Source organism: Pristiophorus japonicus, chromosome 13 (genome assembly GCF_044704955.1).
Source record: "Pristiophorus japonicus isolate sPriJap1 chromosome 13, sPriJap1.hap1, whole genome shotgun sequence".
Lineage (NCBI taxonomy): Eukaryota > Metazoa > Chordata > Chondrichthyes > Pristiophoridae > Pristiophorus > Pristiophorus japonicus.
Genome location: NC_091989.1, coordinates 79,755,613 through 79,781,035, shown reverse-complemented (window position 1 = coordinate 79,781,035; position 25,423 = coordinate 79,755,613). Strand labels below are relative to the sequence as shown.

The following is a 25,423-nucleotide window of genomic DNA, read 5'->3' as shown; positions in this document are numbered from 1 at the left end:
GGGGGGGACATTGGGGGGGGGAGGACATTGGGGGGGGGGAGGACATTTGGGGGGTTATGGGGAGGACATTGGGGGGGGGAGGACATTGGGGGGGGGGAGGACATTGGGGGGGGGGAGGACATTGGGGGGGGGGAGGACATTGGGGGGGGGGAGGACATTGGGGGGGGGGGAGGACATTGGGGGGGGGAGGACATTGGGGGGGGGGGAGGACATTGGGGGGGGGGAGGACATTGGGGAGGGGGAGGACATTGGGGGGGGGGAGGACATTGGGGGGGGGGAGGACATTGGGGGGGGGAGGACATTGGGGGGGGGAGGACATTGGGGGGGGGAGGACATTGGGGGGGGGAGGACATTGGGGAAGGGGGAGGACATTGGGGGGGGACATTGGGGGGGGGAGGACATTGGGGGGAGGACATTGGGGGAGGACATTGGGGGAGGACATTGGGGGGAGGACATTGGGGGAGGACATTGGGGGAGGACATTGGGGGGGGGGAGGACATTGGGGGGGGGAGGAGATTGGGGGGGGAGGAGATTGGGGGGGGAGGAGATTGGGGGGGAAAGGAGATTGGGGGGGAAAGGAGATTGGGGGGGAAAGGAGATTGGGGGGGAAAGGAGATTGGGGGGGAAAGGAGATTGGGGGGGAAAGGAGATTGGGGGGAAAGGAGATTGGGGGGGAAGGAGATTGGGGGGGGAAGGAGATTGGGGGGGAAGGAGATTGGGGGGGGAAGGAGATTGGGGGGGGAAGGAGATTGGGGGGGGAAGGAGATTGGGGGGGGAAGGAGATTGGGGGGGGAAGGAGATTGGGGGGGGAAGGAGATTGGGGGGGGAAGGAGATTGGGGGGGGAAGGAGATTGGGGGGGGAAGGAGATTGGGGGGGGAAGGAGATTGGGGGGGGGAAGGAGATTGGGGGGGGGAAGGAGATTGGGGGGGGAAGGAGATTGGGGGGGGAAGGAGATTGGGGGGGGGAAGGAGATTGGGGGGGGGAAGGAGATTGGGGGGGGGAAGGAGATTGGGGGGGGGAAGGAGATTGGGGGGGGGAAGGAGATTGGGGGGGGAAGGAGATTGGGGGGGAAAGGAGATTGGGGGGGAAAGGAGATTGGGGGGAAAGGAGATTGGGGGGAAAGGAGATTGGGGGGAAAAGGAGATTGGGGGGAAAAGGAGATTGGGGGGGGAAGGAGATTGGGGGGGGAAGGAGATTGGGGGGGGGAGGAGATTGGGGGGGGGAAGGAGATTGGGGGGGGGAAGGAGATTGGGGGGGGGAAGGAGATTGGGGGGGGGAAGGAGATTGGGGGGGGAAGGAGATTGGGGGGGGGAAGGAGATTGGGGGGGGAAGGAGATTGGGGGGGGGAAGGAGATTGGGGGGGAAGGAGATTGGGGGGGGGGAGGAGATGGGGGGGGAAGGAGATTGGGGGGGGAAGGAGATTGGGCGGGGAAGGAGATTGGGGGGGGAAGGAGATTGGGGGGGAAGGAGATTGGGGGGGAAGGAGATTGGGGGGAAGGAGATTGGGGGGGAAGGAGATTGGGGGGGGGTGTTGGGAGCGAGGTCGGTTCGGGTCGGGGGTAGGGAGGGAGAGGGAGGTCAGGGAGGGAGGGAGAGGGAGCTGAGGTCGGGGGGAGGGAGGTCAGGTCGGATCCAGTCCGGTGGCGGGGGTGGGGCGGGAGTCGGATCGTTGTCGGGTCCGGTCCGGAGGCGGGAAGCGGGTGTCGGGTCCGGTCCGGAGGCGGGGGCTGGGGCGGGGGGAAAGCGGGTGTCAGGTCGGGTCCGGAGGCGGGTCGGGGGGCGGAGCGAGCGGGAGTCGGGTCGGGTCAGTCCGGGGGTTCGGGTTGGGTCCGGGGGCGGGGGAAAGCGGGAGTCGGGTCGGGTCCGGTCCGGAGGCGGGAAGCGGGAGTCGAGTTGGGTCGGGAGGAAGCAGGAGCTGGCCGTGGGAGGAGCCTTATTCACGCAGCCCCAGTGAGGCCATTCGGCCAGGGCTATGGGCTGCGTGCTTCGGTCCCTCCCACAGTTTTGGGCGCCTGGAGCTACTGCACATGCGCGCCCACTGTAGCGTGCATGTGCAGAGGTCTCGGCACTGTTTTCAGCGCAGGGACCTGGCTCCGCCCCCGACAGCTCCTTGCTGCGCTGCGACGAGGGCCAGAGGACCTGCAGGGAGCTGGAGAATTTTTTTAGGCGCGCTTTGTGGCGTGAAAAACGGGCGTCCAGGTCGGGACTGCGCCGTTCTAGGCGCGGCTCGAAACTTGAGCCCCTCGTTCCTAAATGGCTTACCCCTTATCCTTAGACTGTGACCCCTGGTTCTGGACTTCCCCAACATTGGGAACATTCTTCCTGCATCTAAACTGTCTAAACCCATCAGAATTTTAAATGTTTCTATGAGATCCCCTCTCATTTTTCTGAACTCCAGTGAATACAAGCCCAGTTGATCCAGTCTTTCTTGATATGTCAGTCCCGCCATCCCAGGAATCAGTCTGTTGAACCTTTGCTGCACTCCCTCAATAGCAAGAATGTCCTTCCTCAAGTTCGGAGACCAAAACTGTACACAATACTCCAGGTGTGGCCTCACCAAGGCCCTGTACAACTGTAGTAACACCTCCCTGCCCCTGTACTCAAATCCCCTCGCTATGAAGGCCAACATGCCATTTGCTTTCTTAATCGCCTGCTGTACCTGCATGCCAACCTTCAATGACTGATGCACCATGACACCCAGGTCTCGTTGCACCTCCCCTTTTCCTAATCTGTCATCATTCAGATAATAGTCTGTCTCTCTGTTTTTACCACCAAAGTGGATAACCTCACATTTATCCACATTATACTTCATCTGCCATGCATTTGCCCTCTCACCTAACCTTATCCAAGTCACTCTGCAGCCTCAAAGCATCCTCCTCGCAGCTCACACTGCCACCCAACTTAGTGTCATCCGCAAATTTGGAGATACTACACTTAATCCCCTCATCTAAATCATTAATGTACAATGTAAACAGCTGGGGCCCCAGCACAGAACCTTGCGGTACCCCACTAGTCACTGCCTGCCATTCTGAAAAGTACCCAGTGACTTCTACTCTTTGTCTGCCAACCAGTTCTCAATCCACGTCAGCACACTACCCCCAATCCCACGTGCTTTAACTTTGCACATTAATCTCTTGTGTGGGACCTTGTCGAAAGCCTTCTGAAAGTCTAAATACACCACATCAACTGGTTCTCCCTTGTGCACTCTACTGGAAACATCCTCAAAAAATTCCAGAAGATTTGTCAAGCATGATTTCCCCTTCACAAATCCATGCTGACTTGGACCTATCATGTCACCTCTTTCCAAATGCGCTGCTATGACATCCTTAATAATTGATTCCATCATTTTACCTACTAGGGAGGTGGGACCAGTACAAACCGGACGGTCTGCACCTGAGCAGGACCGGAACCAATGTCCTAGGGGGAGTGTTTGCTAGTGCTGTTGGGGAGGATTTAAACTAATATGGCAGGGGGATGGGAACCAATGCAGGGAGACAGATGGAAACAAAAAGGAGGCAAAAGCAAAAGACAGAAAGGAGATGAGGAAAAGTGGAGGGCAGAGAAACACAAGGCAAAGAACAAAAAGGGCCACTGTACAGCAAAATTTTAAAAGAACAAAGGCCTGAAGGCTTTGTGTCTTAATGCAAGGAGTATCCGCAATAAGGTGGATGAATTAACTGTGCAAATAGATGTTAACAAATATGATGTGATTGGGATTACGTAGACGTAGCTCCAGGATGATCAGGGCTGGGAACTCAACATCCAGGGGTATTCAACATTCAGGAAAGATAGAATAAAAGGAAAAGGAGGTGGGGTAGCATTGCTGGTTAAGGAGCAAATTAAGGCAATAGTTCGGAAGGACATTAGCTTGGATGATGTGGAATCTATATGGGTAGAGCTGCAGAATACCAAAGGGCAAAAAACGATAGTGGGAGTTGTGTACAGACCTCCAAACAGTCGTAGTGATGTTGGGGAGGGCATCAAACAGGAAATTAGGGGTGCGTGCAATAAAGGTGCAGCAGTTTTAATGGGTGACTTAAATATGCACATAGATTGGGTTAACCAAACTGGAAGCAATACGGTGGAGGAGGATTTCCTGGCGTGCATAAGGGATGGTTTTTTAGACCAATATGTCGAGGAACCAACTAGGGGGGAGGCCATCTTAGACTGGGTGTTGTGTAACGAGAGAGGATTAATTAGCAATCTCGTTGTGCGAGGCCCCTTGGGGAAGAGTGACCATAATATGGTGGAATTCTGCATTAGGATGGAGAATGAAACAGTTAATTCAGAGACCATGGTCCAGAACTTAAAGAAGGGTAACTTTGAAGGTATGAGGCGTGAATTGGCTAGGATAGATTGGCGAATGATACTGAAGGGGTTGACTGTGGATGGGCAATGGCAGACATTTAGAGACCGCATGGATGAACTACAACAATTGTACATTCCTGTCTGGCGTAAAAATAAAAAAGGGAAGGTGGCTCAACCGTGGCTATCAAGGGAAATCAGGGATAGCATTAAAGCCAATGAAGTGGCATACAAATTGGCCAGAAATAGCAGCGAACCCGGGGACTAGGAGAAATTTAGAACTCAGCAGAGGAGGACAAAGGGTTTGATTAGGGCAGGGAAAATGGAGTACGAGAAGAAGCTTGCAGGGAACATTAAGACAGATTGCAAAAGTTTCTATAGATATGTAAAGAGAAAAAGGTTAGTAAAGACAAACGTAGGTCCCCTGCAGTCAGAATCAGGGGAAGTCATAACAGGGAACAAAGAAATGACGGACCAATTGAACAAGTACTTTGGTTCGGTATTCACTGAGGAGGACACAAACAACCTTCCGGATATAAAAGGGGTCGGAGGGTCTAGTGAGGAGGAGGAACTGAGGGAAATCCTTATTAGTCGGGAAATTGTATTGGGGAAATTGATGGGATTGAAGGCCGATAAATCCCCAGGGTCTGATGGACTGCATCCCAGAGTACTTAAGGAGGTGGCCTTGGAAATAGTGGATGCATTGACAGTCATTTTCCAACATTCCATTGACTCTGGATCAGTTCCTATGGAGTGGAGGGTAGCCAATGTAACCCCACTTTTTAAAAAAGGAGGGAGAGAAAACAGGGAATTATAGACCGGTCAGCCTGACATCAGTAGTGGGTAAAATGATGGAATCAATTATTAAGGATGTCATAGCAGTGCATTTGGAAAGAGGTAATATGATAGGTCCAAGTCAGCATGGATTTGTGAAAGGGAAATCATGCTTGACAAATCTTCTGGAATTTTTTGAGGATGTTTCCAGTAGAGTGGACAATGGAGAACCAGTTGATGTGGTATATTTGGACTTTCAGAAGGCTTTCGACAAGGTCCCACACAAGAGATTAATGTGCAAAGTTAAAGCACATGGGATTGGGGGTAGTGTGCTGACATGGTTTGAGAACTGGTTGTCAGACAGGAAGCAAAGAGTAGGAGTAAATGGGGACTTTTCAGAATGGCAGGCAGTGACTAGTGGGGTACCGCAAGGTTCTGTGCTGGGGCCCCAGCTGTTTACACTGTACATTAATGATTTAGACGAGGGGATTAAATGTAGTATCTCCAAATTTGCGGATGACACTAAGTTGGGTGGCAGTGTGAGCTGTGAGGAGGATGCTGTGAGGCTGCAGAGCGACTTGGATAGGTTAGGTGAGTGGGCAAATGCATGGCAGATGAAGTGTAATGTGGATAAATGTGAGGTTATCCACTTTGGTGGTAAAAACAGAGAGACAGACTATTATCTGAATGGTGACAATTAGGAAAAGGGGAGGTGCAAAGAGACCTGGGTGTCATGGTACATCAGTCATTGAAGGTTGGCATGCAGGTACAGCAGGCGGTTAAGAAAGCAAATGGCATGTTGGCCTTCATAGCGAGGGGATTTGAGTACAGGGGCAGGGAGGTATTGCTACAATTGTACAGGGCCTTGGTGAGGCCACACCTGGAGTATTGTGTACAGTTTTGGTCTCCTAACCTGAGGAAGGACATTCTTGCTATTGAGGGAGTGCAACGAAGGTTCACCAGACTGATTCCCGGGATGGCGGGACTGACCTATCAAGAAAGACTGGATCAACTGGGCTTGTATTCACTGGAGTTCAGAAGAATGAGAGGGGACCTCATAGAAACGTTTAAAATTCTGACGGGGTTAGACAGGTTGGATGCAGGAAGAATGTTCCCAATGTTGGGGAAGTCCAGAACCAGGGGACACAGTCTAAGGATAAGGTGGAAGCCATTTAGGACCTAGATGAGGAGGAATTTCTTCACCCAGAGAGTGGTGAACCTGTGGAATTCTCTACCACAGAAAGTTGTTGAGGCCAATTCACTAAATATATTCAAAAAGGAGTTAGATGAAGTCCTTACTACTAGGGGAATCAAGGGGTATGGTGAGAAAGCAGGAATGAGGTACTGAAGTTGCATGTTCAGCCATGAACTCATTGAATGGCGGTGCAGGCTAGAAGGGCCGAATGGCCTACTCCTGCACCTATTTTCTATGTTTCTATGTTACCGATGTCAGGCTGACTGGTCTATAATTCTCTGTTTTCTCTCTCCCTCCTTTTTTTTAAAAAGTGGGGTTACATTGGCTACCCTCCACTCCATAGGAACTGATCCAGAGTCTATGGAATGTTGGAAAATGATAGTCAATGCATCCGCTATTTCCAATGCCACCTCCTTAAGTACTCTGGGATGCAGACCATCAGGCCCTGGGGATTTATCGGCCTTCAATCCTATCAATTTCCCCAACACAATTTCCTGACTAATAAGGATTCCCCTCAGTTCCTCCTTCTTACTGGACCCTCTGACTCCTTTTATATCCGGACTACTGATTACTGACTGAGCTGCTTGAATCCTGAAGGACATAACTGCCAGACTGGGCCTGCAGCAGGTGGTGAGAACACCAACGCGAGGGAAAAACCTACTTGACATCGTCCGCACCAATCTACCGGTCACAGATGCATCTGTCCATGACGGCATTGGTAGCAGTGACCACCACACAGTCATTGTGGAGACGAAGTCCCGTCTTCACACTGAGGACACCCTCCATCGTGTTGTGTGGCACTACCACCGTGCTAAATGGGATAGATTCAGAACAGATCTAGCAGCTCAAAACTGGGCATCCGTGAGGCACTGTGGGCCATCAGCAGCAACTGAATTGTATTCCAGCACAATCTGTAACCTCATGGCCCGGCATATCCCTCACTCTACCATTACCATCAAGCCAGGGGCAGACACTGGTTCAATGAGGAGTGTAGAAGAGCATGCCAGGAGCAGCATCTGGTGTACCTAAAAAATGAGGTGCCAACCTGGGGAAGCTGCAACACAGGACTATATGCATGCTAAACAGCGGAAGCAGCAAGCTATAAACAGAGTTAAATGATCCCACAATCAACAGATCAGATCTAAGCTCTGCAGTTCAGCCACAGTCAATCGTTAATGGTGGTGGACCATTAAACAATCAATGGGAGGAGGAGACTCTATGAATATCCCCATCCTCAATGATGGTGGAGCCCATCACGTGAGCAGAAAAGACAAGACTGACGCGTTTACAACTATCTTCAGCCAGAAGTGCTGAGTGGATGATCCATATCGGCCCCCTCCTGAGGTCCCCACCATCACAGAAGTCAGTCTTCAGCCAATTTGATTCACTCCACGTGATATCAAGAAACGGCTGAGCGCACTGGATACAGCAAAGGCTATGGGCCCCGATAAGATCCCAAGCTGAAGATTTGTGCTCCAGAACTATCCGTGCCTCTAGTCAAGCTGTTCCAGTACAGCTACAACACTGGCATCTACCCGACAATGTGGAAAACTGCCCAGGTATGTCATGTCTACAAAAAGCAGGATAAACCCAATCCGGCCAATTACCGCCACATCAGTTTCAAACATCAGCAAAGTGATGGAAGGTATCGTCGACAGTGCTATCAAAAGGCACTTACTCACCAATAACCCAGCTCACCGCTGCTCAGTTTCGGTTCCGATAGAACCACTCGCCTCCAGATCTCATTACAGCCTTGGCCCAAACATGGACAAAAGAGCTGATTTCCAGAGGTGATCTCTGTTTTAAATGGGCTTATTCTAAGATCATGCCCTCTCGTTCTGGTCTCCCCTATCAGTGGAAACATCCTCTCTGCATCCACCTTGTCAAGCCCCTCATAATCTTATACGTTTCGATAAGATCACCTCTCATTCTTCTGAATTCCAATGAGTAGAGGCCCAACCTACTCAACCTTTCCTCATAAGTCAATCCCCTCATCTCCGGAATCAATCTAGTGAAACTTCTCTGAACTGCCTCTAAAGCCACTATACCCATCCTAAATATGGAAATCAAAACTGCACGCATTATTTCAGGTGTGGCCTCACCAATACCCTGTATAGCTGGAGCAAGACTTCCCTGCTTTTATACTCCATCCCCTTTGCAATAAAGGCCAATGATGCTTGCAGCACCCCACTAGTTACAGTCTGTCAACCCGAAAATGACTCGTTTACTCCTACTCTTTTTTCTGTCCGTTAACCAATCCCCATTCCATGCTAGTATATTACCCCCAATCCTATGAGCCCTAATTTTGTTTAGTAACTTCTTGTGTGGCATCTTATCGAATGCCTTCTGAAAATCCAAATGCACCACCGTCCACTGGTTCCTCCTTATCTATTCTGTAAGTTATAATCTCAAAAAACTCTAACAGATTCATCAAACATGATTTTCCTTTCATAAATCAGTGTTGCCTCTGCCAATCCTATTATTATTTTTTAATTGTTCTGTTACCACATCCTTAAAAATAGATCCTAGCATTTTCTCTACTACTGATGTCAGGCTAACTGGTCTGTCGTTGCCCTTTTTCTCTCTCCCTCCTTTCTAAAATAGCAGGATTACATTTGCTACCTTCCAATCCACAGGAACTGTTCTCAAATCTATGGAATTTTGGAAGATGACAACCAATGCATCCACTTTCTCTATAGCCACCTGTTTCAAAACCCACGCATGTAGGCCATCAGGTCCAGGGGATTTATCGGCTTTCAGTCCCATTAATTTCTTCAGTACTATTTTTTTACGAACCTGTAATACTAATTTCTTTCAGTTCCTCATTCTCCTTATTTCCAGGAGGTTTTTTGCATCTTCTTCCATGAAGACAAACACAAAGTATTTGTTTCGTTTCTCTGCCATTTCCTTATTCCCCATTATAATTTCTCCTGTCTCATCCTGTAAGGGACCCAACTTTACTTTTGCTAATCTTTTCCTTTTTACATACCTCTAGAAGCTTTTACAGTCTGTTTTTATGTCTCTCACTAGTTTACTCTCATTCTATTTTCCTTTCTTTATCAATTTCTTGGTCCTCCTTTGCTGAATTCTAAAATCCTCCCAATCCCCAGGCTTACAGCGCTTTCTGGCAACTTTATAAGTCTTTGATCTAATGCTATCTTTAACTTCTCTGGCCTTGCCAGCAATGCCCACATCCCGGAATGTATAAAATAAAAATTAGGAGCATAAAAATGTAGCGCACAATTTGGAAGTGGGATCCCGAGGGTTTCAAAGGGATAGAATGCCTTAAGGCACTCAAACACCAAAGCACTTATCCTGAACTGAAAGGTTACAATGCGCAGGCAAAGTAGGTGGGGTGATACAAACTTGGATCTGCTGTATACCTTCTCCCATCCAGTGGAGTCAGTTGCCCCAGTAAGCTGAGCTCCTTCGCTCCCTTTGTGGGATTTGACTCATACTGCCCTGTTTCTATATCTACAATAGCATAACCTACGATTCTAACAACAGTACCCCTCTCCCCATGACTAGAACCAAATATGTGTGTCTTTTACAGATGTATTCTCTCTGAAGGCACAGCAAGCAAATACTTGGCGAGAGTAGGAATGAAACAAATTATTAAGCTGCTTTATTTCACAGGGAGAACACATGCAGAGCAACTGCTAAGATCTGCCTCATTTAGTTTAACTTATCTTTATGGAATGAAGTAAAGATCACACCACACTTCCCCACATCAGTGGCTCATCTTAGTGCCCATGTATTTTATCCGAAGCAATTTTGGTGTTGCAATTAAACATGCACACTAAAAGCAGCATTTTATTTTATCCAGACCGCCAAAGGAAAGGGATAAAAGATGCTACAAAAACACATTCTAGGCACACAATGTCAAATCAGTTTTAAAACTGTTGACACACACTCTGAGATTAGCATCAGAATATTTCTTCCAACCATCAGAATACAATCCTTAATGCATTTGGTCTTCTGCTGTCTGTAGTTGATACTTAGTGCATGTAAAAACACAAGCCAAAAATGTTCAATTTGAAATTCCTCACGTGGTATTGGGCGTTTCTGACAAGACCGGCATTTATTGCCCAACCCCATTAGCACCGTCTGAGTAGCTTGCGAGGGCAGTTAAGATGGTGGAGGAACTCACATATGGGACTGGAGTCACAGAGGCCAGAGTGGGTAAGGACGGCAGGTTTCCTTCCCTAAAGGACATTAGTGAACCAGTTGGGGCATTACAACAATCCAACAGCGTCATGGTCACGTTCACTGAGACCAGCTTTTTATTTCCAGATTTGTTTTTTTTTTATTTTTTTTTAAAACTGAATTTAAATTCTCAAAATGCCATGGTAGGATTTGAACTTGTGTTCCTTGGATTATTAATCCTGGCCTCTAAATTACTCGTCCAATAACATAACCACTACACTACCACTTTTTTTATTTTTACCCAGTAAGTAATCGTAAGTTCTTCTTGGCTTTCGATCATCAAAACCATCTGCTTTCCTTCAGATCCTCATACTACTTCCAGGGGCCTTTATTGCAAGCGAGATGGAGTATAAAAGTTGGGAAGTCCTGCTACAACTGTACAGGGCGTTGGGGAGACCACACCTGGAGTACTGCGTACAGTTTTGGTCTCCTTATTTAAGGAGGGATATACTTGCATTGGAGGCAGTTCCGAGAAGGTTCTTGAGGTTGATTCCTGAGATGAAGGGGTTGTCGTATGAAGAAAGGTTGAGCAGGTTGGGCCTATACTCATTGGAGTTTAGAAGAATAAGAGGTGATCTTATTGAAACATGTAAGATTCTGAAGGGGGTTGACAGGGTAGATAGAGAGAGAATGTTTCCCCTCATAGGGGAATCTAGAACTAGGGGGCATGGTTACAGAATAAGGGGTCGCCCATTTAAAACGGAAATGAGAGGAATTTCTTCTCTCAGAGGGTCGTGAATCTGTGGAATTATCTACCCGAGAGCTGTGGCGGCTGGGTCATTTAATATATTTAAGGTGGAAGAGAGACAGATCTTTGAGTGAGTCAAAGGTTGTGGGGAGCAGGCAGGGAAGTGGAGTTGAGCCCATGATCAGTTCAGCCATCTTATTGAATGGCAGAGCAGGCTCGAGGGGCCAAATGGCCTACTCCTGCTCCTATTACTTATGTTCTTATGTTGAAGGTGACAAATAGTCCCTAGCTTCTGCCAAAGGTCCCCTGGCCCAGAAACAGAAAGATGCATGAAAACGATTTGTTCAATTTGCTCTCTGATTTCCCCTCCCCTGTCTGTGAGACAGCAAATAGCCTTTATTGTACTCTGCCAAAGCTGGGATTTGTAAGTCACCATGTGCGGAATTGTGAGCACGAATCTGTGACATATCCAACATGGCACAGCAAACTGACTTATCCACCAACACTTAACCGTTGTTGAACAGAATACCTTCAGTGTCCTATGAGATCTCTTCGACTTTATATCCCAGATATTGACTGTGTTATCAAGGCCTCCACTTACAATACACTTGGAAGTGGAATTCAGACTCACACATGTCTGTTTTTTCTGTGGAATAAAAGAAAAAGTAATCATAATTTTTTAATACAAAGAATTTCCCCAAACTTTATAGCCATGCTCCAACTTTACATAAGTTTTAGTTTTAAATAATAAAAAGTTACCTACCCCTTCGGCAAGATCTTTTATCGGAACTGGAGTAGATCTGCAGGACGACAGCACTATTTTATCCCCACTGCTAGATGAGCTCACCAAACACTGATGTGGAGGAATGAAGGTAAAATGATTGCTTTTAAGAAATTGAGCTATTTTGACTCATTACAAGAGTCAAATTATGCCTATTTGAAGAACAAAAAGCTTTGCAAAAAAGTACTTGGATGTGCATTTGAAGTGCCGTAATCTCCATAGACCAAGAGCTGGAAAATGAGATTAGGCTGGATAGCTTTGTTGGCCGGCATGTACATGATGGGCCAAAATGGCCTTCTCCTGTGTTGTAAATGCCTATGATTCTAAACAAAGCCATAACTTAGATATTCAGTGGGACTCAAAAACTGAACTCAAAAATTCTTGAAATTTTGCTTAAGGATTTATTAAAGTTCAAACTGGACTAAAAAATGTTCAATGATCAAACAATGATCTATTTTATCCATTATTACATTTCTGGTATATTTTAAATAAGTACATTTAAAGCAAGCTTGAACAAGTATGAGTTTTTTTTTTAATTTAGGAACAATTTGAACAGATTCCATGTTGATATACAAGGGAATTGATAGGCAATCATAGAAGTGTTGGCCTTTAATTAGAGCAAACTAGTGGTAGAGGCCACGAGAAAGCAACAGAGGAAATCCAGCTGGTAGGAGGAAGAGACTAGCAAAAAAATAAAATACAGAGACCATAGAGCGCGTGAAATTCCAGCAGAACAACTTGAAATCTGGGAATTGATTATCACGTAAATAAACATAAATAAAAATCATTTCTCACTGCCGACTTAAAAATGTTGTATTGCAAACCTCAGCAAAACCTTTCCTTTGCAGAAGCTCAATAAATTGGGGTCCTGTTAACATATTTTAAAATCAATTACCACAACATTCTAATAATGACAACTTATTACATTTGATTAGATTCACATAAATGCAGCAGATACTGGCAGCAAAGGATATTATCAACAGTCCAGCAAACAGAAGTTACTTCACAGGGCTGCTTGTGAGGGTTAAACTGTTCCACCACAGTCATGGAAAGCGAATCCCAGATTTTAATGTCATCCCCACACGAGGCTAATCTGATATTATCCTGCATGGTATATTCTGAAAAATATGAACATGGGATACATGTGAAATAGGATAACTAAAAGCTTTACTTTGGTGGCTAAGTATAGAGTCGTTTCTCAAACACTGAATGGATTCTGGGTCTGATTATAGAAAAAAGACAATGCACATACAGAACATAAACATGCACAATTTATACTAGTCAGCTTTTCAGGTCGCACACCACCCTGACTTGGAAATATATCGCCGTTTCTTCATCGTCACTGGGTCAAAATCCTGGAACTCTCTCCCGAACAGCACTGTGGGGAGCACCTTCACCACAGACTGCAACAGTTCAAGGCGGCGGCTCACCACCACCTTCTCAAGGGCAATTGGGGACGGGCAATAAATGTGGGCCTTGCCAGTGATGCCCACATCCCATGAACGAATACTAAAAAAAGGTATGCATGTATACTGCCTTTGACAGAGTACTAACAGATACAACAACTTGTATTTATATAGCACCCTTAAAACATCCCAATGCACTGTGCAGTGGTAGTAAGAGGAACAAACACTGAGCCCTGCGGAGAGAGTTTAGGATGGATGATTGAAAGCCATGGAATAAAAGATGGGTTTTAAGATGATCCATCAGTCCGATACCTCGATTCCAAACTGGAAGAACAAAATTTGTGCACCTGACTGCAAATCAAATACTTAGGCCCAAAAGGGAGGTCTTTGAAACCTAAATTATATAATACCCAGAGGCCCACTTCCAGTGTTAAAGTTTAAGACATTCATGCAAAGGCAGGGTAAGCCATTTGTAGTTGAAATAAAATAGAATTTACAGCAGTATTCGCCCATTTTAGCAAAAAGTAGACATGAATAAAAGGGGGTCAGTAGAAAAAGGCTTGCATTTCTATAGCACCTTTCACGATCTCAGGAAGTCCCAAAGTGTTTTATAGCCAATGGAAGTGCAGTTGCCGTTGTAATGTAGGAAACACAGCATCCAATTTGTACACAGCAAGCTCCCACAAACAGCAATGTGGTAATGACCAAATAATCTGTTTTAGCGATGTTGGTTGGGGGATAAATGTTCAAATCAGTGCCATAGGATCTTTCATGTCCACCTCAGTTTAACATCTCATCCGACTGGTATATCAGCCTGGAATACGTACTGGAGTGGGACTTGAATCCATAACCTTCTGATTCAAGAGACAAAAAAAAGTGCTTGAACTGATTAATCATTTGCATTTCGCACTGCTTTAAAGATTCCTATCCTTGTCGGAAGGCTTAACCAGCATGAACAAAAACGGAGAGAAAATGCCAATTTTTAGTTGTTAAGCCCCACTATTGTACGCAGGTTGAAATTAAAAAGTCTTTTATCCAGCTGAGAACTGGAATTAATGAGTCTAACAAGGTTCTCAAGTATCACAACAGCAACGACAGAGGTGAACCATATACAAGAGCTCTTTTGTCACAGGTAGAGGCAGACAGATTGCAGTAAAGCAGGGAGAGGAGAGTGGTCCAGGATCAGAAGTAGGCACATGTTCACAATGGGTACCACCAGGCAACCAGCTCACTGCAGAAGCAGCCATTTGTAAATGGAGAAGGAGCAGTATGCAGGAGCAGGCAGTGATTGAGACATGCTATCTGCTCTACAAAGACCTGCAGCAACAGTTAGCCACCTGCAATGCAGACATAGCACGAAAAGCCACCACTGTCCTTAACTTTAATGCCACAGGTCCTCCCCCAGCATCCACGAAGGACATGCACTATTGACACTTTGTTTTGCTCATCAGGAAATATTCAGACTGCAGGATACCAATGGTTTGGAGATCGGTCCAAAGAGAGTGATGTTGAAATTTGCAGATGTTACCAAAATAGGAGGTATAGTTAATTATTTGAAAGACCAAAGGAAGCTGTAAAAGGATATTGGTAAGATGGAGGAATGGAATTCAATGTAAGTGTGAGGTCACGGTAAAAAACAGCAGTAATTATATTCTAAATGTAAGTTGGCTCGATGGTGTGGAAGAGCAGTGGGATTTGGGGACACAGGTTCACAGGGCAGCAAAGATCGCGCCTCATTCATAAGATTCAAAAGAGCTAATAGAATCCTAGGTTTTATTACAAGAGGGAAAGAAGATGTAAGCCAAGAGGCACCGATGAGCCTATAAAACCTAAACATGAGTTCAGTTAGAATATAGTGTGCAGTATTAAGCTCCACACTGTAGGAAGAATATTTAGGCTTTAGAGAAGGTGCAGCACAGACTCACTAGGATGCGGCCTGATATGAGGAAATACAAATACAAAGAAAAACTTCAAATATTGGGGCTTTTTTTCATTAGAACACAGATAACGGAGTGAGAGGTTAGGATGGGATCGAGCAGAGAAAAGCAGACTTTCCAGTAATTGAGGGGTCAAAGATGAGAGGTCATGCATACAAGATTAAATGCAAGAGATTTAAAAGATATAGCACCTTTCACGACCACCAGACGTCTCAAAGCGCTTTTAGAACAGAGGGCAGGAGAAACTTTCTAAGAGAGTTGTGAGATTGTGGCATTCACTTCCAGGATTAGTGGCCAAGGCAGAAACTGTGTCAACATTGAAGATTAGATTGGAGAGGTGGATTAAAAGGAAATGGGGGTGAAGGAAATGGGGGTGAAGGAAACGGGAACAGGGTGGGTTAACGTGATTAAGACAATTTGCTTGCGCGGAAGGTAAATTCTGCCACGAGCCAGCTGGGTCGAGTGGCCTATTTCGCATTGTGCAGTCCACATATTTCTATTTAAATACCATGGGCCCAAGTTTCGGGTGGAGTTGCTCCTAGTTTTTTGGAGCAACTAGTTTAGTTTGGAGAATGTTAGAAATTGCAATTCTCGGATATTAGTTTGCTCCAGTTCTAAAGTACATTTTATTCAATGTAAAGCAACAGCTTTTCACATGTTTATGCCTTTTGGAGGTGGGTTCGGTTATTACGCACTATAAACACCTTGATAATGAAATCACATTCTCAGCAAGCCACATTTCAAAACAAACGACCATAACCAGTCACAAACAACGTGCGTGATGGGAAAGCAATATCGCTTCTTGTCCTCTCTGCAGTCTTCCAACACAACTGACTACACCATCCTCCTCCAATGCCTCTCCTGTACTGCCCTGCCCAGTGAGCCTGCCCTAGCTTGATTCTGCTCTTACCTGACAGATCACAGCCTGAAAATCTCTACCTTGCACCATTACCTCAGGAGTCCCTCAAGGATCTTCCTTTGAGCTCCCCTCCTTTTCCTCATCTATGTCTGTTTATAGCTAGACGGGATTGGACAGGTTCGATGCAGGAAGAATGTTCCTGATGTTGGGGAAGTCCAGAACCAGGGGTCACAGTCTAAGGATAAGGGGTAAGCCATTTAGGACTGAGATGAGGAGAAACTTCTTCACTCAGAGTTGTGAACCTGTGGAATTCTTTACTACAGAAAGTTGTTGATGCCAGTTCATTGGATATATTCAAAAGGGAGTTAGATGTTGCCCTTACGGCTAAAGGGATATGGAGAGAAAGCAGGAATGGGATACTGAAGTTGCATGATCAGCCATGATCATATTGAACGGTGGTGCAGGCTCGAAGGGCCTCCTCCTGCACCTATTTTCTATGTTTCTATGTAGACAAATCAATAAAAGCAGTAACATAGGTTAATAAAGCCAAAAAAAAAAATCGCACTGGGATTCATTTCCAGAGCCACGGTGGTGGAGGGAGTGACTGTTGAAGGTGGTGGATGGGGTGCCAATCATGTGGGTTGCTTTGTCCTGGATGGTGTGGAGCGTGTCCAGTGTAGTTGGAGCTGTACTCATCCAGACAAGTGGAGAATATTGCATCACACTCCTGACTTGTACCTTGTAGATGGTGGAAAGGCTTTGGGGAGTCAGGAGGTGAGACACTTGCTGCAGAATACCCAGCCTCTGACCTGCTCTAGTAGCCACAGTATTTATGTGGCTGGTCCAGTTAAGTTTCTGGTCAATGGTGACTCGCCCAGGATGTTGATGGTAGGAGATTCGGCGATGGGTAATGCCGTTGAATGTCAAGGGGCGGTGGTTAGACTCTCGCTTGTTGGAGATGGTCAATGCCTGGCACATGTGTGGCGCAAATGTTACTTGCCACTTAGCCCAAGCCTGAATGTTGTCCAGGTCTTGCTATATGCGGGCACGGACTGCTTCATTCTCTGAAGAGTTGCGAACGGCACTGAACGCTGTGCAGTGTGTAGTCATCAGCAAACATCCCCACTTCTGACCTTATGATGGAGGGAATGTCATTGATGAAGCAGCTGAAGATGGTTGGGTCTAGGACACTACCCCAAGGAACTCCTGCAGCGATGTCCTGACCCTGAGTTGAGCTTGAGGTATCCTCACCATCACAAAAAATCTCCCACTTGCACCTAACATTGCTCAACTCCATCGTTAGCTCAACTAACTAGCTGTTTGCCATCACTTTCATACCCAATTACTTTAATGCTCTCATGATAAATTTTCCATTCTTCACATATTTGAACTTATTCAAAACTCTGCTACCCAAATCCTATTTTGCTCCAAGTCACACTCGCTCAGCACACCCATACACCGCTGCCAGCTGCACTATCATCACCTCGATCATATTCATTCTCTGCACAATGACCCCCCCACAAAAAAAAACACCCTTCCGATTCTCAATCCCCCTCACCTTCTTTCAGACCCTCCTTAAAACTCACTTCTTTGACCATGGTTCTGGTCATCCTAACCTCTCCAGTGGCTCAGCTGGTAGCACTCTCGCCTTTGCGTCAGAAGATTGTGGGTTCAAGTCTCACTGCAGAATCTAGGCTAACACTCCAGTGCAGTGTTGAGGGAGTGCCGCACTGTCTTGCGGATGCCCGTCTGCTCTCTCTGGTCGACGTAAAAGATCCACTAGAGAGGGACTACTTTGAAGAGCAGGGTCGTTATCTCCGATGTCCTGGCCAATATTTATCCCTCAACCAGCATCACAGATTATCTGGTCATCACATTGCAGTTTGTGGGAGCTTGCTGTGCCGCGTTTCCCACGTTACAACAGTGACGACACTTCAAAAGTACGTCATTGGCTGTAAAGCGCTTTGAGACGTCCGGTGGCTGTGGAAGGCGCTATATAAATGCAGATCTTTCTAATTAAACAAGCATTCCATATTCAGAAGTTAAATGTTAGTGTAAAAACAAAGCCTGCTCCTATCAAAGTCAGCCAAAGTTAGGGAAAGGCTGCGGCTCCCGCCCAGCCCCGGGGTGTATTGCCAGACATGAGTTGCCCCCTTACCGGCGGGTGTCTGGGATCGGGCCCTCAGATCTCCAGGGTACAGTTCAATGTGAAGCCGGGCAGGACACAGGCCTCAATACAGGCGGGGGCTCGAGTGCAGGAGGCGCCGGCTGGGGGTCCCGGCTCAGCACGGACGCTCTGCCCGCCGATAAATCTCGGGCCCTCAGCCGCGGCCTATTTTTCCCCGCTTCCCTCACTGATAGGCGGCCGCCCGCTGGGCCCGAACACTCGCAGCGCTCGGCAACCCCTTCCCGCCCCGAGCTCACCCCGGCAAACCCTGCCCTCTCCGGCAAACCCCGCCCCCTCCCTGAGCTCACCCCGGCAAACCCCGCCTCCTCCGGCAAACCCCGCCCCCTCCCTGAGCTCACCCCGGCAAACCCCGCCCCCTGCCCGCGCACCAACCCCGCCCCCTCCGAAAACCCCGCCCCCTGCCTGCACACCAACCCTGCTCCAGCTCCGCCCCTTCCCCCACGCGCCCCTTCCAGCAAACCCCGCCCATGAATGCGCACGGCAGTCGATGCCCGCTCGAGCCATCCAGAGTTGAGGTAGCGAAGTGTCAGACATTGCGTGTAAAATGTAAACGTCCTAATCGGCGGTAGCGGATTTACTCCTGGAACCGAAAAGAAAGGCCTAGCAGTTGGAGGTGTGGTTTGGGTTAAGGCCCGGTTTGGGTTAAGTAAAATGGCGGCCGCCTCCCAGCTGCCGGGCCCGCGGCGGCCGCCAGGTACAGTGGGTGAGCTCTGGCTGGGGATGTGTGGGTGGTGCAGGGGGTGAGGTCAGCGACCGTGCACTCACCGGCCTGCTCACCCGACCAGACATATCTAACAGGATCACCAGCAGTGGTTTACAGCTGACCTCCAGTTTGACTGGCTCTGCAACTGCAGCAGCTTTATTAACTTACTGCAAGGCGCTGAGGTGACGAGCAGTGTTGGTGCAAGCGGAGAATGCTTGGATTGTGATTTAAAGGCTGCCGCTCACTCCCTGTCATGGGGGCTCTACTGGCAGTGCCCCTGGCGCTCGAATACCTGCGGGAGAGCGAGCGGAGGCAGCGAAGGAGAGGAGAAGGTGCGCGCAGAGGGAGGAGGAGGAGGAGGCGGCGGCAGCATCGGAGGGCTCTCAACAGGAGGCCGTATCTACCGAGGGTGTTCCGGGAGCACTTCTCTTATATCCACCTAAGCGAGGAGCAGTGTACTCGGAGGCTCCGCTTCACCAAGGAGGTGGTCACAGAACTCTGCCACCTCCTGCAACCAGAACTGCAGCCTCAGAGCAGGGCGACCACAGCTCTCCCAGTGGCCCTCAAGGTCACCGTAGCCCTCCATTTCTTCGCCAGCGGATCATTCCAGTCTGCAGGAGGCAATATAGCTAACGTCTCTCAGTTTGCCGTCTATTGCTGCATCCGGGAGGTCACAGATGCTCTCTACGCCAGGAGAAAGGACTATGTTTTCTTTTGTCTGAGCAGAGAGAAACAGGAGGAGCGCGCACGTGGCTTTGCTAGGATAGCGGGCTTCCCCATGGTGCAGGGCGCCATCGACTGCACCCACGTGGCTTTGCGGGCACCGCATAACAATCCTGAGATCTTCAGTAACCGCAAAGGCTACCACTCGCTGAATGTGCAGTTATTGTGTGACCACACCCAACGCATCCTGATGGTCAATGCCCGTTATCCTGGCAGCAGTCATGATGCCTTCATCCTGCGTCAGTCTAGTGTGCCAGCAATCTTCCAGCCACCACATCAAACCCAAGGGTGGCTGCTCGGAGACCAGGGCTATCCGCTCTGCACCTGGCTCATGACTCCCCTCCGCAACCCCACCACACCTGCCCAGCTCTCGTACAATGAGAGCCATGCTGCCACCAGGAACGTTATCAAGCAGACCATCGGGCTGCTGAAGCAACGGTTCCGCTGCCTTGACCGCTCGGGAGGAGCCCTCCAGTACACACCCGAACGGGTGTCCCATTTTGTGGTGGTCTGCTGCATGCTTCACAACTTGGCCATCATGAGGGCACAGCCCTTGCCAGCAAGGATTGTGGAACCATCTCAGGAAGAGGATGAGGGAGAGGAAGAGATGGAAATGGACGAGGAGCAAGAGGAGGAGGAAGAAGGGAGGAGGCAACCAGAAAATCTCCCTTCTGGACAGGTTATCCGTGAACGCCTCATCAACTCCAAATCAAGTGAATGAAATCTTAGATCCCCGTTGCTCAGCATATCTCCATCATACCATCCCTCTGTCATGGAATATCACAGCGTCCTCTTGGGCACAAAGCTGAAATCCGAGCCATCACAGAGCAAACATTCCAAACAAAATTAATAAATTTATAAGTATTCAATTAACATTACAATATGAACTAATCACCCATGTGCAATCCCTTTGTGTATGTGTCCTTTCCTACTCTAAGTGTGCCTACAAAGTGCTACCCCAGTGGTGGAAGGCTGCTGAGTTTCCGTGGGGGAGACTACCTTGCAGGATGACCTCGACCAGCACAACCTGGGCATGAGTGATCGCAGACTGAGCTAGCTGGCAGACAGGCAATGGCAATGGTGGAGCAGTAGTGGTGGGACGAGGAATGCTGTCATCCTGAGAGAGGACAGCAGGTTTCTGCCTCACAGACCCACTGCCACTACCCCGGAGTGCCACCTCAGCATTCCTAGCAATTTGTTGGATGACGGACCATATCCAATTTCTCGGCCAAAATCTTCCCAACTTCAGGACGTCCCAATGCACTTTACAGCCAATGAAGTACTTTTAAAGTGTAGTCACTGTTGTAATATAAGAATCACAGCAGCCAATTTGTACGCAGCAAGCTCCCACATAATGTGACAATCAGACAACCTGTCCGTGATGTTGATTGAAGGATAAATACTGGCCAGGAAGCTAGGGAGAACTCCCTACTTTTGAATACTTCTGTGGGATCTTTTACATCCACCTGGGAGGGCAAACAGGGCCTCGGTTTAATGTCTCATCCATTTGGTCAGTGCTTTAAAGCTGTTCACCCAATCTTTTTAACGTTCAGTAAGGAAGGTGCATCATAATTATTAATGTAGAACTATCGTTCAAATGGGTCCATTAGTCGTTAGATTGTCTCAGAAAGCTCATTGAGCTTGATGAGTTGAGTGGCCTTTTCATTGTTAGCAATGTCATGGTGTGCTAACGACACACCCCATTATTTTAAGTGCATTTTACACAGCAAGTTCAGGGGATTAAGGGATATGCCATGAGTTAACACGTGGCTGGAGAAATGGTGCAGGAGGGAGGGTTTCAGATTCCTGGGGCATTGGGATCAGTTCTGGGGCAGGAGGGTCGTGTACAACATGGATGGGTTGCACCTCAATAAAGCTGGGACCAATATCCTCGCAGGGAGGTTAATGCTGTGGGATAGAGTTTAAACTCATTTTCCGGGGGGAGGGCTGTAGGGACGAGGATTCATACCAACTGGGTTCCCCGCTATTTCTGCGCAGTTTGTACCAGCACCCGCTGAGTTATATGTTAACGTTTTCCTCTGAGCATAGGTTGTAAATTGGGTAGGGGGATTTTCAAGTCTGTCGCGTTTATTTCCAACACCAGATCTCTGTTCACTTTGAAGGTAACGCCTGATTTCTGATTGGTCTCTGTGAGGACAAGGCACATCCAGCAGTTTATCTGGAATGTGTAATTAAATCCTGTCTAAGTAATCAATTACTTTGCAAGGTGTAATTCGAGCCATTCTGACTGCAAGGCTCGAGGTACAACCGAGCTTACATACAACAGGCAGGGCTCACCCTCGCGGGTTAAGACCTGCTCCCTGCAACTAGTTCCTAACCTTCCTCACACCCCCGAGTTTCTGACCTTTCCCCTCCCCAGTAGGTTCCTGACCTCCACTGCCCATTTTAAAAGAATCTAAGGAAGAGATAGCAGAGGCATTACTAATAATTTGTTTAATAATTTGTTCGAAAAACGTGTACTGCCAGAGGACTGGCGGATAGTTAAAGTAATACCTATATTTAAGAAAGGGGATAGATAGAATATGTCCAGGGAATTATTTATCAGTCAGTTTAACATCAGTGGTAGGAAAACTAATGGAATCCTACCAAAGGAGAAAATAGAAGAACATCTAGAAACCAAAACTATAATAATGAATAGAAAGGGAAAGTCTTGCTTGACCAACCTCATTGAATTTTTTGAAGAGGTAACAGAGTAGACAAAGGTAATGTAGACTCAATTTATCTAGATTTTCAAAAGGCCTTCGATAAGGTACCACATAATAGAGTAATGAATAAGGTCAGAGAATGCAGAATCAGGACAAGTAGCAGATTGGATAGCTAAGCTGGCTTCAAGAAAGAAAGCAGAGAGTAGGGGTAAATCACAAAGTTGTGACACAGGTTAGCGAGGCCACAAAAAGCAAACCAAGCACTCGAGGTATAGAATTGAAAAGTAGGAAAGTTATGTTAAACCTGTATCGAACCTTGGTTGGACTGCACTTGGAGCACTGCGTACAGTTCTGGTCACCATATAAAAAGGATAGAGAGGCACTGGAGCGGGTACAGAGTAGATTTACAAGGATGACACCAGAAATGTGAGGGTATACATATAGGGAAAGGATGAACAGGCTGGGTTTCTTTTCTCTTGAAAAAAGAAGGCTGAGGGGTGTTTAAAATTATGAAAGGTTTTGAAAGAGTGGATAGAAGAAACTCCTTTGCCCCGAGAGTGATGACAATGTGGAACTCACTACCACAGGGAGTGATTGAAGCAAATTTAAGGGGAGTCTAGACAAGCATATGAACGAGAAGGGAATCGAGGAATATACTAATAGATTTAGATGAGAAAAGATGGGAGGAGTCTCGAGTGGAGCATAAACGGCGGCATGGACTGGTTGGGCTGAATGGCCTGTTTCTGTGCTGTATTTCCTGTGTAATCCTATATAAATACCTGACCACCTTCTGCCCCCCCCCCCCCATGTTTCCATGTTTCTGATATCCTTCCCACCCACCCACCCCTTCCCCCCCCCCCCCTGCCCAAGTGCTGACCCCCGCCCCCCCATCCAAATTCCTGAACTCCCCTTGCCCAAGTTCTTATGGGGCATTGAGTGTGGGCCACGGATGTTAACAGGTTTATTGGGTGTGGAGTAAATAGTGACAGTGTCATGACTTAGAAATTTTGTCCAGTCCAATAATGTCACTTGCCACACACGCACCGAGCTTTCCAAGAAATCAACCAGGTCCAGAGGGAGGAGAGGCTGAACGTTATACAGGTATAAATGTGGTGTGGTTGGAAGAACGTGACCTTTTTTTCCATTTGGATCATGTTTTCGCTCTCACCTCAAACCGCCCCCCGACCCTTGAGACCTGGATCATGTTCTTGCCCCCATTCCAAGTATGCTCGCCGTGCTCTTTACATCCCCCACCCTGAGTTCCTGATATACGATCCTCTCTCTACCTCCGATTCCGCCGCCTCCCTCCCACCCGCTCGCCCCCTCCCCCCATCCTGGAGTTCAGCCTCAATGTGCGCAGATGCAGGCGTCGTCCGCATACTGCAGCTCAATGACAGAGGTTGGTGTGATCTTGGACCTGGCCTGGAGGCGGTGTAGGTTAAACGGCTTCCCACTGGTTCTGTAGTTTAGTTCCACTCCAGCGGGGAGATTGCTGTGTGAAGTGGAGCATGGCGGCGAGGAAGATTGAGAAGAGGGTTGGAGCGATGACACATCCGTGTTTGACCCCGGTCCGGACATGAATTGGGTCTGTAATGGATCCGTTGGTAAGGATTGCGGCCTGCAAGTCATCGTGAAGTAGGCGAAGGATGTTGACAAACTTTTGGGGGCATCCAAAATGGAGGAGGACACTCCATAAACCCTCATGTTGACACCGTCAAAGACCTTTGTAAGATCGAAGAATGCCATGTATAAGGGCTGGCGCTACTCCCTGCATTTTTCCTGCAGCTGTCACGCTGCAAAGATCATGTCCATTGTGCCCCGTAGGGGACGAAATCCGCACTGTGATTCCGGGAGGAGCTCCTCGAATCACAGTGAAAAGACGGTTGAGGAGAACTCTAGCGACAACCTTCCAAGTGGCTGATAGCAGGGAGATTCTCCTGCAGTTGCTACAATCGGACTTGTCCCTTTTTAAAAAAAATGGTCACAATCACTGCATCTCTGAGATCTCCGGCATGCTCTCCTCCCTCCAGATGAGAGAGATGAGGTCATGTATCCGCGCCAACAGCGCCTATCCACCATACTTTAGCGCCTCAGCGGGGATTGCATCTGCACCCGTTACCTCGTGCAACGTTGGAGTTTCACTATGTTGGTGGCAGGTCGCATGCAGCGGGATGGGAGTCAAGAGCACTCAAGTCAAAGGCAGAGTCTCGATTGAGGAGACCAGGAGTGGAGTGGGGCCTTGGGAGTTTGGATTGTAGGTGGCCTTGACTGCAGTGAAGAATCTCTGCGTATCGTGGCTATTGGCCAGTTGTTGCATTTCCTGTGCTTTCTCCATCCACCACCTGTTCTTTAGGTCCTGGGTTTTTTGTTGGACCTCAGCCTTGGGCCGTCTAGAATGTTTTGCAGCTCCCGAGTTGGGTTGTTGCTTGAGGCTCAGAATTGCTTTGCACTTGCGATCTATTAGTTCTTTGATCTCCTGATCATTTTCAGCAAACCAGTCCTGATGTTTTCTGGTTAAGTGACCAAGTGTCTCTTCACAGGCACTGGTTATAGAGGCCTGAAGGGTAAACCAAGCGCTGTGGACATTCAGCATTTCCGGGTCATCAAGGCACGTCAGATTGGCTGTGAGGTGCTGGTTGTATAGGGCTCTCTTAGCTGGGGGTCTCAGTGCCCCAGCATTAACTTTTTTGTGGCACTGCTTCTGCTGTCCCCTCTGCTTTGGGGCTATGTTAATGTTGCTGATGGATTGGATTAGACAGTGGTCCGTCCAGCAGTCGTCAGCTCCTGTCATGGCACGGATGATGCACACATCCTTACGATCCCTGGCTCGGATGATGGAGTGTTGCCATGATGCCTTGTATTTGTCCCTCTGGCGGAACAGGATGTTGATGAGTTGCTCATGTTCTAGACATTTTGTCAGGAGTAGGATACCGCTGGAGTTGGCTTTCCCTACCCCCTCTCTGCCAATCGCTCCTCCCCAAAGGACTGTGT

At 47.9% G+C, this 25,423-nt stretch overlaps 2 protein-coding genes across 3 annotated transcripts in view; one reads left to right on the top strand and one right to left on the bottom strand.

Moving 5' to 3' along the window:
* nedd1 (NEDD1 gamma-tubulin ring complex targeting factor) overlaps positions 1-18,589 on the bottom strand; it is a 75,935-nt gene extending 57,346 nt beyond the window's left edge. For both annotated transcript variants that reach the window (XR_011596333.1, XM_070897712.1), the window contains exons 1-4: positions 18,311-18,589; positions 12,925-13,068; positions 11,933-12,027; positions 11,699-11,815 (exon numbers count right to left, since the gene is read on the bottom strand). Coding sequence is in view for 1 of the 2 variants with exons in the window: in XM_070897712.1 (XP_070753813.1) it covers positions 11,699-11,815; positions 11,933-12,027; positions 12,925-13,060 (348 nt within the window). In the remaining variant the exon portion in view is untranslated. The remainder of the gene's footprint in view (positions 1-11,698; positions 11,816-11,932; positions 12,028-12,924; positions 13,069-18,310) is intronic.
* A 211-nt stretch (positions 18,590-18,800) lies between these two features.
* LOC139278666 (putative nuclease HARBI1) lies at positions 18,801-20,653 on the top strand. The gene has a single exon (XM_070897713.1). The coding sequence runs from the start codon at positions 19,297-19,299 to the stop codon at positions 20,485-20,487; it is 1,191 nt and encodes a 396-aa protein (XP_070753814.1). The 5' UTR covers positions 18,801-19,296; the 3' UTR covers positions 20,488-20,653.
* Positions 20,654-25,423: the final 4,770 nt, after the last annotated feature.

Excerpts from the sequence above, each read along its gene's own strand:
- LOC139278666 (XM_070897713.1), top strand. The coding sequence starts at position 19,297 with ATGGGGGCTCTACTGGCAGTGCCCCTGGCGCTCGAATACCTGCGGGAG.